The 14,203-nt window shown below is 33.2% G+C and overlaps 1 protein-coding gene across 7 annotated transcripts in view; it reads right to left on the bottom strand.

The window, feature by feature from the left end:
- The window catches only part of Ir93a (Ionotropic receptor 93a), a 37,026-nt gene that overhangs the window by 16,369 nt on the left and 6,454 nt on the right, over positions 1–14,203 (bottom strand). For 6 of the 7 annotated variants that reach the window (XR_012467338.1, XM_074182852.1, XM_074182851.1 and 3 more), the window contains 2 exons: positions 10,202–10,297; positions 1,810–1,959 (listed from right to left, as the gene is read on the bottom strand). Coding sequence is in view for 5 of the 7 variants with exons in the window: in XM_074182852.1 (XP_074038953.1) it covers positions 1,810–1,959; positions 10,202–10,297 (246 nt within the window). In the remaining 2 variants the exon portion in view is untranslated. Of the gene's footprint in view, positions 1–1,809; positions 1,960–2,712; positions 2,880–10,201; positions 10,298–14,203 lie in introns of those variants that run through there. The other variant, XM_074182853.1, reaches the window with a different exon arrangement.

Raw genomic sequence — 14,203 nt, 5'->3', positions numbered from 1 at the left:
ATGAATAAACTGTCAAAATCTATCGCGGATAGCCATGAACAAAAAAGAACCAATAAGCGATAGTACAGAAAAATACAGTAGGTACCTAACTTAACAACTCAACAGGTGCTTACAATAAAAATTATCGAAGCGTCTCTGTATGTCCACCTTCTCTTTCGATGCATTTAATTGTTCGTTCATAAAATTCGTTTAATGTAGATCGCAACACATTAGCGGGAATATTTCTGCAATGAACTCGTATTGAAGTTTCAAGCTCATCAACATTATTGAAGGGGCAATCTCTGTAGACTTTTTGTTTTAAGTATCCCCATTTTAGTAATTTATCATTTAATATACCACACCGAACGTTTGTTTTCTGATAGTATTGATTTTTGTTGTCAATAATAAAATTTGGGTTGACATCTGACCACCATCTGCAATTTTGTGATGATAGAACCCCATTTGTTGTAAAAGTAGATTCATCTCCAAACAGAATACATCGATGAAAATCTCGTTGTTCTTCTATTTCACTCTGAATCCACATGGAAAAATCATATCTCAAATCATAGTCCCTTTCTTGAAATGTACAAATGAATGTAGGTTTGTAAGCATGTTACTTATGTTTCTATGTATACGCTTCACAGAGGTTTTTTTTATGCCGGTATAATCACTAATTTCTTGGCTAGACCTTCTAGGATTTTCTACTACTGCTTGAAGTACGTCAAGCTGGTTTTCTTCTGTGCATACAGGTTTCGTACGCTCCGTATTATGTTTATATTCTAGTGAGCTGGTCTGTTTGAAATTCTTAAACATTCTACTTACACTTGATTAGCAAATTTGTTTGCCTGGATGCCGCTCGTTGAAAATATTTGCACCTTCGCGCTTTGTTTTATAACCATCACCACAGATTAAAACTAATTCTGCCTTTTCAGTTAACGTTAATAATACTGGGCGAGGCATTTTTGATTAAGGACAAATATGAAAACGTTTTACAGGCAAGTTTTAAGAAGCCACACTATCAAACTACAGTATTGTTTTAGGGCGTATATGTTTTTTGTTCATGGCTATCCGCGATAGATTTTGGATTGTTTTTCAATATATGTTCTAGTTGAGGCATTGTTGTCAGAATCAAAGAAATGTTATACTTTTATTGACAGTTTATTCATATGAACATTTAGTTAGTAAAGTATTTGCTTAGTTAAAAAGAGTATTTGTTTTTTTCTAGAGTTCTGTTAAAAATCGTTGCAACAAACATGAAGTTGACGGTCACCTAAAAAAATACAAATCTAAGTAAATTTTACAAATACACTTTAAATTGATAAAAAATACTCCAAACTGATTTGATTGTGGCTACTTCAAATACATATTGAATCAAAATAGTAAAAATATGTATCATACGGGGGTAATTCAAAATTTTCCAAAAGAAAAAAATTCGAATAGCAGGCCATGACTTCGTATCTGAACATAACTTTTAATTCTGAGCAACTTTTTTCTCCAACATTTCTATATTTTTTGAAATGAGGGTACTTTACTCTTGAACAAACTTTATATTTTTTGGCCTATCCTGTATGGTGTTTGTCATAAAGCCATTTCAGGTACACTTGGTATAGTTTTGGAACATGTACCAACTTTTGTCAATAATAAAATTTTCTGAGAAATCGATAATAAAAAAGTTTCCCATTTGTTGCAGACTTAGTGGACCACACTGTAGATGAAAAGGAAATATGCTTCTCAAATATAAAAATTCAGTAAATAAACAACGGCATCATAGAAGGAGCATCGACGAAGGTATGTTATCTTCGTTATTATAAAACTATGAGACCTACTTACTTAAGGTTGTATCGTATATTATTACTACAGATTTCCACTCAAATACCCCTGCAATTCGAAGATCCAATAATAGCTGTGGTAATTCCTGACCACGACCTATCAATGGAACTGTAAGAGAAGTATCGGTTGGTAGTCTGGGACAATCCGACTCTGGAAAAAATAGTTTCGCTATTAAATAGTCAATAAAATAGTTGAACGATAGTTTCGAAATAGAGGAGCAAACACATTCTCCCCAAGCAATCTTTGAAATTGTTTCCTACAATTTTAATATTTTTGTACCTATATCAAAACAACTCATTTTTACTGAAGATTGAATTATTTGATATATTTGATGGAAAGTTTATATTCGAACACACTGTACTTGTGCTAGGGAATTATGACAAATGACAAGTGTGATAGAATGCAAATATTATGGCAGTGTAATGTTGGAAGAATTGTTTTGTACGACTGTAGTTCACAATAATAAAATTAGTTTCGAATAAACTATTAGAAAGTTATTAATATTACAAGGGAATATCTGAAAATATTATACATTAGAATAAAAAAGCGAGTGTGCTTTCTTTAGACCACACGACTGACTGTTATTACAGTGTGTAAAGGCCAAATGGAATAAATTGGTTATTTTGGTTACGGTACATATTTTAACTAAATCCCGAAACACGTCAAATTTAAATTATAATTTGACGTAGGTACGGAAAAATGCTACCTTCAATTTCCGTCGAATGACAGATACAACCCCCAATTTTTTAAATGGGAAGTATATGCTTGTGATATATCGTTTGAAAGGTCTCTTCATCCTCTATTCAAAAATGTTACCGCTCCCAAGTTTATTGCAACAATTAAAATAAAATAAATTAAAATCACGTGGTTACCGAAATTCGATAAAATACACTCAAAACTTACTTCATCAGTTCGGATTTCCATTGTCTGATATAATATATACCATGTTAGGAATCACACGTTAAAAGGTAAGACCTCGTTAGTTTTTAGCTCGCACAAGTTTCTCAACTCCTGAGAGTTGTCGTTCTTATGGGAGCGACAGCTGATTAACGGAAAAACAGATTTCAAAACAGATTTTTAACACAGAATATAAATTGATTTGGAATTCCTGAAAGAATCTGTAAAAAAAAATAAAGAGATTAACCGAAAAATAATGTTATTGAACAAAAAACTGAAATTACAAAGAAATAACATACAAGCAACAACCAAAAAAATAAAAAAATTGAAATATTAATACAAACTGAAAATTAAAAATTGCAAGATATTATTAACAAAAAATGAAAAATTAAAAGATTCCAAACCAAGTTACGTCACGACGTTTCGATTGTTAGTATCCACAATAGTCTTCGGGTGATAACTGTCAACCACCTTCAAACAAACACTCAAAATTTATTGCAACATACTCAAAAACTCATTTCAAAAACCATAGCAATGTTTTTTTAAACGGTATCCTTTAAAAAACTGTAAATAATTTCCGTGGCAACGTTAGTTTAGAACGCCTTGTCAACTTGTTCTGTATGTTACAACATTAGTTGCCAGTATTTTAATTATTCAAGTGTAAAAATCGTTAACTTCAAGTTTGATAAGTGGTTAGATTAACGGAAATGTATAAAATAACAGTTTTACAATTGATTGGTTACGCAGATAAAACCCGAACACAACAGGAAGTAGCTCACAGATAAAAAAAGCAGCTGCCAATGCAATGAGTGATGAACTCATATTAGATGTGATGCTTGATGCTTGAGTTTGAGAAAAACCCACATACATCGAGTAGACAGGCATCCACTACATTCAATGTTAGCCATACATCGGGGTAAACATATTAAAAGAGCTCATGGAAGAAGATTCTGATAGAAGAACTTATTTTTGTGGGCAAATGATAGACATGTTGGATAACAATATCATCCAATTAGAAGACCTTATGTTTTCTGATGAGTGTACTTTGTCTCTTAACAGTCATGCAAATCGGCAAAATTACCGCTACTGGTCAACGGAAGAACACACGCAATACCCTCAAAAGGTTAATGTTTGGGCAGGGATTGTAGGAAACCATATCATTGGTCCCTTTTCCATTAAGGGCAATTTGAATGGCGATAATTATTTGGCACTACTTCAAAATGATGTCATTCCAACTTTACCACATTTATATCCTGATCCAGGAAACCCTAAAGTTCCAGTGAAAACGATATGGTTTCAGCAGGATGGAGCACCACCACATTACCAATAGCAAGGGAGCCAAGATGCAAAATTGGGATTTACTCGAGCGTCATTGAGACATATTAGGTTGCAAAGCTTAAATGATAAGAAGAAATAAATGTTATATAATATATACCTTTTCATCGGTGGGGGAAGTGGTTATAGATTTTTAAATATGTAAAAAACACTGTTGCATGGACATACTCGAGCGCGTCAGATATTGATAGCATAAATGTCCTACGTATTTTTAATAATGTTGGTATGTTAATCTGATCGTTTGCATAATGTGGGTGGTTATACGTAAGGGTTAAAAGTGAAAAGAAAAAAAAATTAATCAAGCGCGTCAGATTTTCTATGGGGGTGTTAAGTGCAACAAAAAAAAGCTCTCATTCAATAATCTGACGATTTCGATCTGACGCAAACTCGCGGCCATTATTATAATGTGCAAAAAAAATTCGCCATTTTGAAATACTCAAGTGCGTCAGATCAAGATATATATGGTTTATATGTTTATATATATATATATATATATATGTTTTAGACGTGCTGGCTCATAATCTGATGATTATATAGACTATAGAGGGATTCGCTTAACCTGACAAAAACAATATTTTTTTTCAATTTTTTTCAATTCATTGAACTTAATTAATTGAAAAGCTCAGGGAATAGCATGCATATAAATAAGTGTATGTTTTTTAAGTAGGATACTTGTATTTATAAGAAAATATTTTTTTTTAAATGCTCAAAAAAATTTAATTTTTCACATTCAATTGATTAATTAATGAAGTTCGTCCTATAGGGACATTTTCAAACTTATACAATATATAAGTTTGAGAATGTCCTTATAGGACAAAACTGCAGTAACGATAGTTACAAATAAAAGTGGTAAAAACATAGAAAGTTTAATTTATCTTTTCTTCATTATGATTTCCTACCACGTAGTAATGGCTACATCCATCAATTATTTGATTAATTAATCATCATCTTTATCACGAACGAGTCTCTGTTATCAGCTGTGATGGCGTCATGGCAACAGAATTCAGAGTGGGGACGGAGTGAGAGAGAAATACACACATCGGAAAAGTCTAGGGATATTTTTATAACATACTAAATATCATAAAAATAAATGCATGAGGTTGTTTAATTTCGATTAAATTAGTACACTCGACTACCCTGTAGAGTTATATGGGTTGAACAAAGCCTGCAAAAACGGTAACTAATCTTTTATCAAGTTTTTTACAAACTGTAGGTTTTCGGCTAAAATGAAAAATCTGAAAGTGTCGAGTTTGTACATTCTATGCAGTTCTTGCTCAGCAATTAAACTGGAAATATTATGCTTTAACATGGAACGCCATCACTTACTATTGGCTGAGATGAATAGAGCTGTAGGGCTTCTTCAAGGTGGCATGCGACAAAATGATGTAGCTCTTCGTTTGGGGGTCTCCCAAAGTGTTATCAGTCTATTGTGGCGGCGTTTCCGTGAAACTGGCAGTCCAGCCGAACAACATCCAGGGCGAGGCCGCGCTACAACTGCAGTTCAAGACCGATTTTTGGTGTTAACCGCAAGAAGACAACCGACAATCACAGCACCTGAGTTGGTTAACGTGTTGCAGCAGACGCACCAGGTAACCATTGGTCGTGATACTGTCAGAAATCGACTGCATGAAGCAGATCTCCAAAACAGAAGGCCACTTAGATGTCCACCTTTGTCGAGAGGCAATCGCGGTAGAAGATTAGAGTGGTGTCAAGAACATCAAAACTGGGATGCAAATGATTGGGCCACAGTTTTGTTTACAGACGAATCCAGATTTGGATTTCATCCAGATTCTCGTCGAGTAAGACTGTGGAGACGACCTAGAAATAATGAACGTTTGAGACACGTCCAGGAAGTCCACACATACAGAGGTGGTACAGTAATGCTATGGGGTGGAATCATGATCGGCGGCAGAACCGAACTCGTTTTTCCAAATCGCTCCCTCACAGCTCGACAGTACCTCGACATCATTCTTCTACCTATCGTCCGTCCGTTTGCTGGTGCTGTTGGTGAAAACTTCCACCTAATGCATGATAATGCTCGTCCACATGTCGCGCGTCTAGTGACTGACTGGCTCACCAATGAAGGAGTTGATGTATTGCCATGGCCAGCACAATCACCGGACCTGAATCCCATCGAGCATGTGTGGGAAATGCTTCAACGAATAATAATAATAATAATAATAATAATAATAATAATAATAATGTTTATTTCATAAGATTGAATACATTTACATATAAACAAAAAAAAAATGCAGAAATAAACATGGCAAGCCACTGAAGCTCATAGAGCTTGTGTATGACAAAAAAAATGAAGAAATTAAAATGAAACAATAAATCAAGTTGACACGTTTTGTGTGTGATGTCAATTGAAAGGGAAAAATAAATAAAGATATCATGAACATGAATCAGTGAACAAACATTACAAACTAAACTGTCAATCATAACATTCATCATTCATACACCATATACGTATAGCAAATGAAAGTCATATATCTTATATTTCATTTACTGTTCTGTTCTTAATATGGTCCTTGTTCACTGCACTTCTGTAGAGTCGCTGTCTATTCTATAAGGTAAGTCCTTGTTCAGAAAGATTGCGACAGTACAGAATATGGTGAACAATAATGACAGATGTGGATTAGAACATATGAATAAAAGTTCAAATATAAGTATGAAGCTGGTGTATATCATGAATTGTGAAATTATTTCCATTTATACTTTAAATATTTACATTATTTTTTGTGAGAACATGTGATTTTTCTTTCTGTATCACTACTTCATTTTTTTTCGTTCCAATATTTCATTTATCTTACCTATTGTTATATTCGTTAGCCATAATTTCAGTTCTTTTTTAAATCTGTTATCACTTGTAATAGACTTAATTTCGAATGGAACTTCTGCATAGGCAATAGGGCACAAGTATGTGAGAAATCTTTGACTTCGAGATGTACTTACTTTAGGAATTCTTGAGGTTTTGTGCTTGAATCTGGTATCGTGCAAGTGATCCACAGACAATAATTTTGTTTCATATTTCCTATGATACATAGCGAGACTTTGAAAATATAGATGTCTACATGTAAAAAATTTAGATTCTGCGAAAAGTATTTCAGACGGATAGGTATAATCTCTATTGAAAATAATTTTAATGAGAAATTTTTGAGTGACATTTATAACCCTGAGATGATTATCAGTAATACCTCCCCACACAATTATTCCATAGTTGATATGGGACTGTACTAGACTGAAATATAATGTTCGTAGCTGTGCTATGTCAAAGATCTTTTTGAAAAACTTAAATTTGTTCAGTAGAAACCTTATTTTATTCGCAACATATTCTGCGTGCTTACTCCATCTTACATTTTTATCTATTATTATGCCAAGATATTTTATATGTTCTTTCATATTTATAGTCATTGTGTCATTGTCATTATCGATTTCCAACGAGGTATAATTTGGCAATTTGTTGTTGAAATAAGAGAAAGGTACAAAGTGAGTTTTTTTGTGTTAATTGTCAGCAACCTGCTCTTAAACCAACTGACAATTTTTATAAAATCTCCCTCAACCTTGTCCTTCAATTCATTCCAAGTTTCAGCGCGATATAGTACGGCTGTGTCATCAGCGAAATTAATAATGGTACCTTCTGAATTGACCCTAAACAAATCATTCAAGTAGATATTAAATAGGAGAGGCCCCAATACCGTTCCTTGGGGGACTCCATATTCTATGGTACGGTAAGAACTAAGTGTTTCATTTATTTTAACGCACTGTTTCCTATCAGAGAGATAGCTTTCAAATAATTTCAGCGATGTCCCTCTGAAACCGATGTTTTCCATTACCTTTATTAATTTCTTATGTGAAACCGTATCAAAAGCTTTGGCCAGATCGACAAAAACACAAAGACATGGTTTACCATTATCCATCGACTCGTAAATTTCTCTCATTAGGTGAATCATTGCATCTTGTGTTGAACTGGCCTCTCGGAATCCGTATTGATTGTCAGAGAGTATTTTATATTTTTTCAAATATTTATCTATTCTTACTTTCAATATTTTCTCAAATATTTTAGCTATATGACTGATTAATGATATGGGACGAAAATTAATTATCTCATTTTTATTTCCGGATTTAAATATTGGTTTGATTATCGAAGTTTTAAAGGCTTCTGGAAAACTACCGGTATTCATGGATCTATTTATAATATGGGTAATTGGTTTAGCTAGGTAATCGACGAATTCTATAAGAGTTTCAGACCTGATGTTATCAAGACAGATTATTAATTACATTTTTAACTTCATGTTCATTGGTGTCTTCTAAGAAGAATGAGTTGGATATTGTTTTCTCTACAATTTTGGTTTCTTGCTGACTGATGGATCCGGCCAACTTTCCTCCAATGCTTGAGTAGTGTGATAAAAAATATTCAGCAATTTCCTTATCATTGGTTAGATGTATTCCATCATTAGTTTTGATATTTTTTATTTTATTTAGGTTTGTTGGTTTATCTATCATTTTTACAGCTTGCCAAATTTTGTTTGAGTTATTCTTTAGTTTGTTGATTTTATTTATGTAAAATTTTTCTTTGGTTTTTCTTATCACCTTATTGAGTTTATTGCGGTATCGTTTATATTGATTTCTCAAACCGCCGTTGTATGGGTCAATGCGCAATTGTTCATATAACTTGTTTTTTGTATTTATAGAATTTATTAGACCATTAGTTATCCATTCTTTCCGTTTAATTTGACTTCGCATATGGGGAAAATTCACACAACGTTTCAATTGAGAGAGAGAGCTTTTAATCGCAAATGTACCTCAACAAGACATTGACAATCTCATTTTGTCGATGCACGATAAATGTAGGGCCGTAATAAACCAGCGTGGAGGCCATACTTTGTACTGATTCCAATTTTTTTTGTATTATGATTTTTTTTCGGGGTGCCAAAGAAGAGCCATATTTTTTTTTAGTTTTGCTTATATGCGCACTCAGTATTTTTGACCATTTAATAAATTTTGTTGTAAGTTACATTCGTTTAATAATCACCCGTCAACTTTTTTTCCCTAAAGCGATCTAAAAAAAAATTCTTGCCATTTTTAAAAATATCCCTAGACTTTTCCGATGTGTGTAGATAGAGAAAAACTGAATAGAGATTAGAGGAATAGAAACTCGGAGAGGGAAATATAGGTATCACATAGCTGCACGCATTAAACTTTATCGACGAATTTTTGTTATTTCGGCTTGCGGAAATCGTCAGATTATATATTTTTCATTATCCTTGAATTATTTCCTTCAAAATAAAAAAAAATCAGCTACGCTCGAGAATGTCGAATTGACGTTATTTCTTTACAACTTTGCTGCCCTCCCCTTTCTTTACGTCACTCTCAAATTGACAGATTACTGGAATATACAATTTTTAGCAGGTAATTAACTCACCCCACCTTAATCTGACGCGCTCGAGAATTTCTAATGATCAATTTTTTTTACTAATCTGATCCTTTATCCCTCACAGGCGGCCTTATATATGGAGCTCATATTTGGTGGAGGTACTTAACCGGGTACAAGGTATCCCCCTGTATATTAATCTGCCGCGCTTTAGTGAATCCCGAAATCCCCGCTTGGGTTCCCCTATTACAAGTTAATGTCCAGCAATACCTCGATATAACATTTCCCAATCGGTGGAGAGGGATGCGAGGATGGATTAAATGGCCACCGCGATCACCTGATCTGATGAGATATCTTTTCATGGGGATATGTAAAGAGCAATGTGTACAAAACTTAACCTTCAGATTTGAATGACTCAAAAGAACGAATAACGCTTGCGATCAGGTCGGTCACGTCTGATATGTTAAATAATCTTAGAAGACAGTTTTATTTAAGATTAAGATGTTGCCAAGACGTTCGCGGTGAACATTTTGAACACCTACTTTGTTAACATCCATAATTATTCAGAGCCTACTCGAACGTAAATAAATGCTCGCACATCTCTCTCTTGCCCCTACAGTAATATGCGAAACGTAACTCTCTCTCCCTCTTTCAATTTTCACTAACTTATACCTCCCTCTCAGTTTTCGTTCGCCTCGCCCTATCACACTTTCCGCAACGCTCTCGTCACCAGCTTACTCCCCAAGTCAAGCGCGCGTGAAAAAGTTTAATTTCATAACTTCTCACCTGTGATTGCCATATGGACCAAATCTTCACCTTCAGTTGAATGGAAGAGCCTCCAAGTATCTGAACATGGGGCAATGCTCAAAATTGCTGTTAAGTCTGTAACAAATGAAAAATAACGATAGTGAAGATAGTGAACCGTTGTGAAGTTGGATAATAAGAATCGTTTCAATAAGATACGAGTACCTGAAGTCTATGTATTGGTTTCGAGGAAATATTGGCAGAGAAGAACCAATTATCTGAATATATTGTAATTATTCATGTATTTAATAACAGTACTAGTTATCATTACTCATCGTCATAACAAAATAGCTTTCACGATCCAAATAAAATTTCATGAAATATAAAGAAAGCCAAACATGTAATAATTTCTTTTCAAGATATCACTAAGAACAGAATAATTTGATGAGGAAGATGATAACTAATTGTCTTTTTAGTTATGTATGAATAGCTATTTTTCCAAATCGCAATGAACAAGGAATATGATGGTTATTCATAAAATAAAAATTTTCATATAACGGTTGGGTTGAAAAGTTCGTAGGCTAACATAGAAAAAAAAATAGGATAAAATTTCGATACCATTTTTATATTACGATTTGTCTTTAACCTCAAAATAGGCCTCAGTTCCATCGGCGCTAAATTTCTTCCCAGCGCGCATTCTCTTGAGGTCTGAGAAAAAAGTCACTGAGGGCCAGATCTGGAGAATACGGTGGATGCGGAAGAAATTCGAAGCCCAATTCATACAATTTTGCCATCGTTTTCATTGGTTTGTGGCATGGTGCATTGTATTGATAAAACAGACCCTTTTTTAGTCAAATTTTGCCGTTTTTCCGCAATCCCGTCCTGTCAAAGCTCCAATAACGCTATGTAATAGTCGCTGATGATGGTTTTTTCCCCTTCAAGATAGTCAATGAATACAATACCATGCGCAACCCAAAATACTAATACCATAACTTTGTTAGCCAATGGGGAATATTCCTCCTGACGAAAATCAAGTAGTTTTCATAAATGACCTCTAAAACAACGCATTTTAAACTTATCATTTCAACTTTTTTCTTTAAAAAAATATTTAAATACTTAAAAAAGAGGAATGAAATAATGCATTCAACATTTAAAGGGATTCGTTTCTATTTCACCATTTGGCAACATCGGTTATAGCTAATAAAGGACAAAGAATCTGTTACCTGTATGAGACAAACAAAGATGACATATTTCAGAGGTGCGCTGTTCTGTTTACTTATGTTCCGAGTTCCGAGACATTCTGTCACATATGACATTTTGTGCAAATAACCTATCTTCCTCTATATAAATAAATAACAAAACAACTGTTGTTTATGTGGCTTGTGGAGGTGGTATTGAACTATAATTTATATTTTGCCTTAATACATTATTTCAACTTGATATAGGCGCTGTTGCCAATATCTGAATTAGAAACAAATCCCTTTAAAAATTGAAACCCAACATTTGAAACATTAATTTGAATACTTTTCGAAGTGAATTTGAGAAACTCATGAATTAAACTCAACTTTTATTTTGTTCAAACTTGCATTTGCTGTAATAACCCAAATTGAGGAACATTCCCCATTGTTGCGTCTTTGCAGTCGGTTCACCACGTCATAGCATAGGATGGTCACTTGGCCATGCCGCCTTTGATGTGGAAAAGTATCTAGACGCCATTTTGGGAATTGCCGATAAGAGGACAGGACTCACGAAATGGATTTGGGCAGGTTCGCACTCAAACTTTTTTATATCCAAAATACTCATATAATTTTGATATACCTTACGGAATGGACCCAAATTCAATTGATATAATAATTATTGTGCAGACATTCTATCTGGGTACATGATTTCATAAAAAAATGACAAAACAGCCGAATTATATTTCTAAAATCACCACTAGGAATACAATTGTTCAATCAACTGGGGTATGAAGGAGAAATTGTCCAGCAATCAACTTTTTGGTATAAACTTTATGATCTACCATCTCTTAAAATAAATGTAATTTTGTATATTACTATACGGAATTAACCTTTCAGTTGAATTGCTTGTTCTTTATTATAAGAATTGAAGTTCTCCTTGCATTTTAGAATGAACTCTTTTTCAACGTAAATGTATTTTTTTATATACATACGTAAGTTCTATCCAAACATCAACTTACTTTTGTTACTCCAATCTTTTCATTCTTTTTTAGTAAAAGGTTCACACAACGTTTTTTACCCTCCTGAAATATTGTCAATATCATGTAGTTGACCCACTTAGGATCCTTCTAGGTTTCCAGGGTAGCTGGTGATTATTATATATAAGGAAAATGCTAGAAATACAAATTGTTCATTTCAAAATATTTATTCGTATCTCCAAATTATTATTTTATTCTTCCATCTTCTTTTGGCAATATTTTTTTGAGATTTGAAATTCCTATTTATATATTTTAATGTATAAAATAATCTTACTCTACCATATAACTTTAAAAGGTGAGATATTGGGAAATTTTCACATGGATGGTTATAAATAAATTGTTCAAACAATGATGCAAATCCTGCAATTACATTTGTTGCTACAATAAGATTCTCAAAATTGCTTTGGAAGTTTTTTACTTCCAAGGAGGAAATAAAATAAACAAATTAATTTTTGGGCATCCTTAAGTTACCGAACGTGTCAAGAGTTCCATTACGAAATGCTCTGAAATAACAGTACAGAAATTCATTATCTAATTCACAATTTGTTTTAGAATAGCTCACACAAACGATACGCATAGAACACAGGTAGCATATACGTCCTAACAAGACCAAAGCTGAAAGCAGAGTGAGAAAGTCTGGCACCTGTCACTCAGTGATGCCAACTGCTCAAAATCTTTTCCCCTAATCCTATTTTAAAACCCCTAAATTCAAACCAAGATACCCAACAATTTTTTAGTAAATGAAAAGTCTAATTAAATATTCAAAGTTGCTATAACATTTAACAGTTAACAAGTTGATGGATTAACTTACCTTCATATTCTTATTATAAGGAAGTTATATTATGTGCTTACTTACATATATCGCCACGATAAACAAGCGCCGAGCAGATGTGACGTAACACAGGTGACACTTTCAGTAGCTGCCATAAGACTGTGTGTTATTTTAACATTTTTTGAGGATTATTTTCGGACAGTATTACATTGTTATTGTTTATTTTGATTAAATTTTTATTTAACTATACCAATTAGTTTTCTGAAACATTGAATTTGTTATTGTGAAAGTCGTATTTTTTTGTGCTTTTGGACATTTTTTGAACTGGTGTAACGAGTAGACGCCATATTTCTTATGTTATTTTCTTCCGTTTTGAGGTTTGTTTTTTGCCATTGTGGACCTTTTTTTGTTTTTTGAACATTTTTAAATTGAATTAAGGTAAAAATTGGAAATATTCACATTTTTGTAAGTAATAGCAATAATTGTCTAACCATTAAATAACCTTGTAATTTTTAGTAGAAATGCCTGGTCGTTGACTTTAAAGAAAAGTGGTGTTACTGATGTATAATTCTCTTTTCCTATTGCTGGGGATATGGTTTCCCAACTTTGCAAAAAGAATGCAAAAGAGGGGATAAATTCACTCTCAAAAATGGATTTGTTTGTTCCAAATATTTTACAGAAAATGACTATGAACGAGTCGTTGAAAATGAATTGTTAGGTGAAAACTGATTCTATCAATTTAATACTTAGAATATATATGTTTTTTTAATAGACTTGCCTTTGCGTCGTGAATTAAAAAAAACTGCAGTACCTAGTGTTAACCTAAATTATCCAACAATTGATAAAGAGAGGGAAGTTTTACAGAATACAAGTCGCAATATTAGAGCCTTACAGAAATGTTACTCGAATCAAATTTGGATAATTTTAAGCCATCCACATATTAAATTGTAGATTTATGAATTTCATCTTTTATGGAACAAAGTTTAAGTTAAATTACTCTATCTAAATTTCTCATTTTCTTAATGGAAAATAAAAACCGTATTATATATTTTCTGTT

Source organism: Leptinotarsa decemlineata, unplaced genomic scaffold (genome assembly GCF_025532065.1).
Source record: "Leptinotarsa decemlineata unplaced genomic scaffold, Ldec_3_MD MMD2_tig00026330_RagTag_RagTag, whole genome shotgun sequence".
In the NCBI taxonomy this organism is placed as follows: domain Eukaryota; kingdom Metazoa; phylum Arthropoda; class Insecta; order Coleoptera; family Chrysomelidae; genus Leptinotarsa; species Leptinotarsa decemlineata.
The sequence above is the reverse complement of the archived record's forward strand: the minus strand, read 5'-3'. Positions and strand labels throughout refer to the sequence as shown.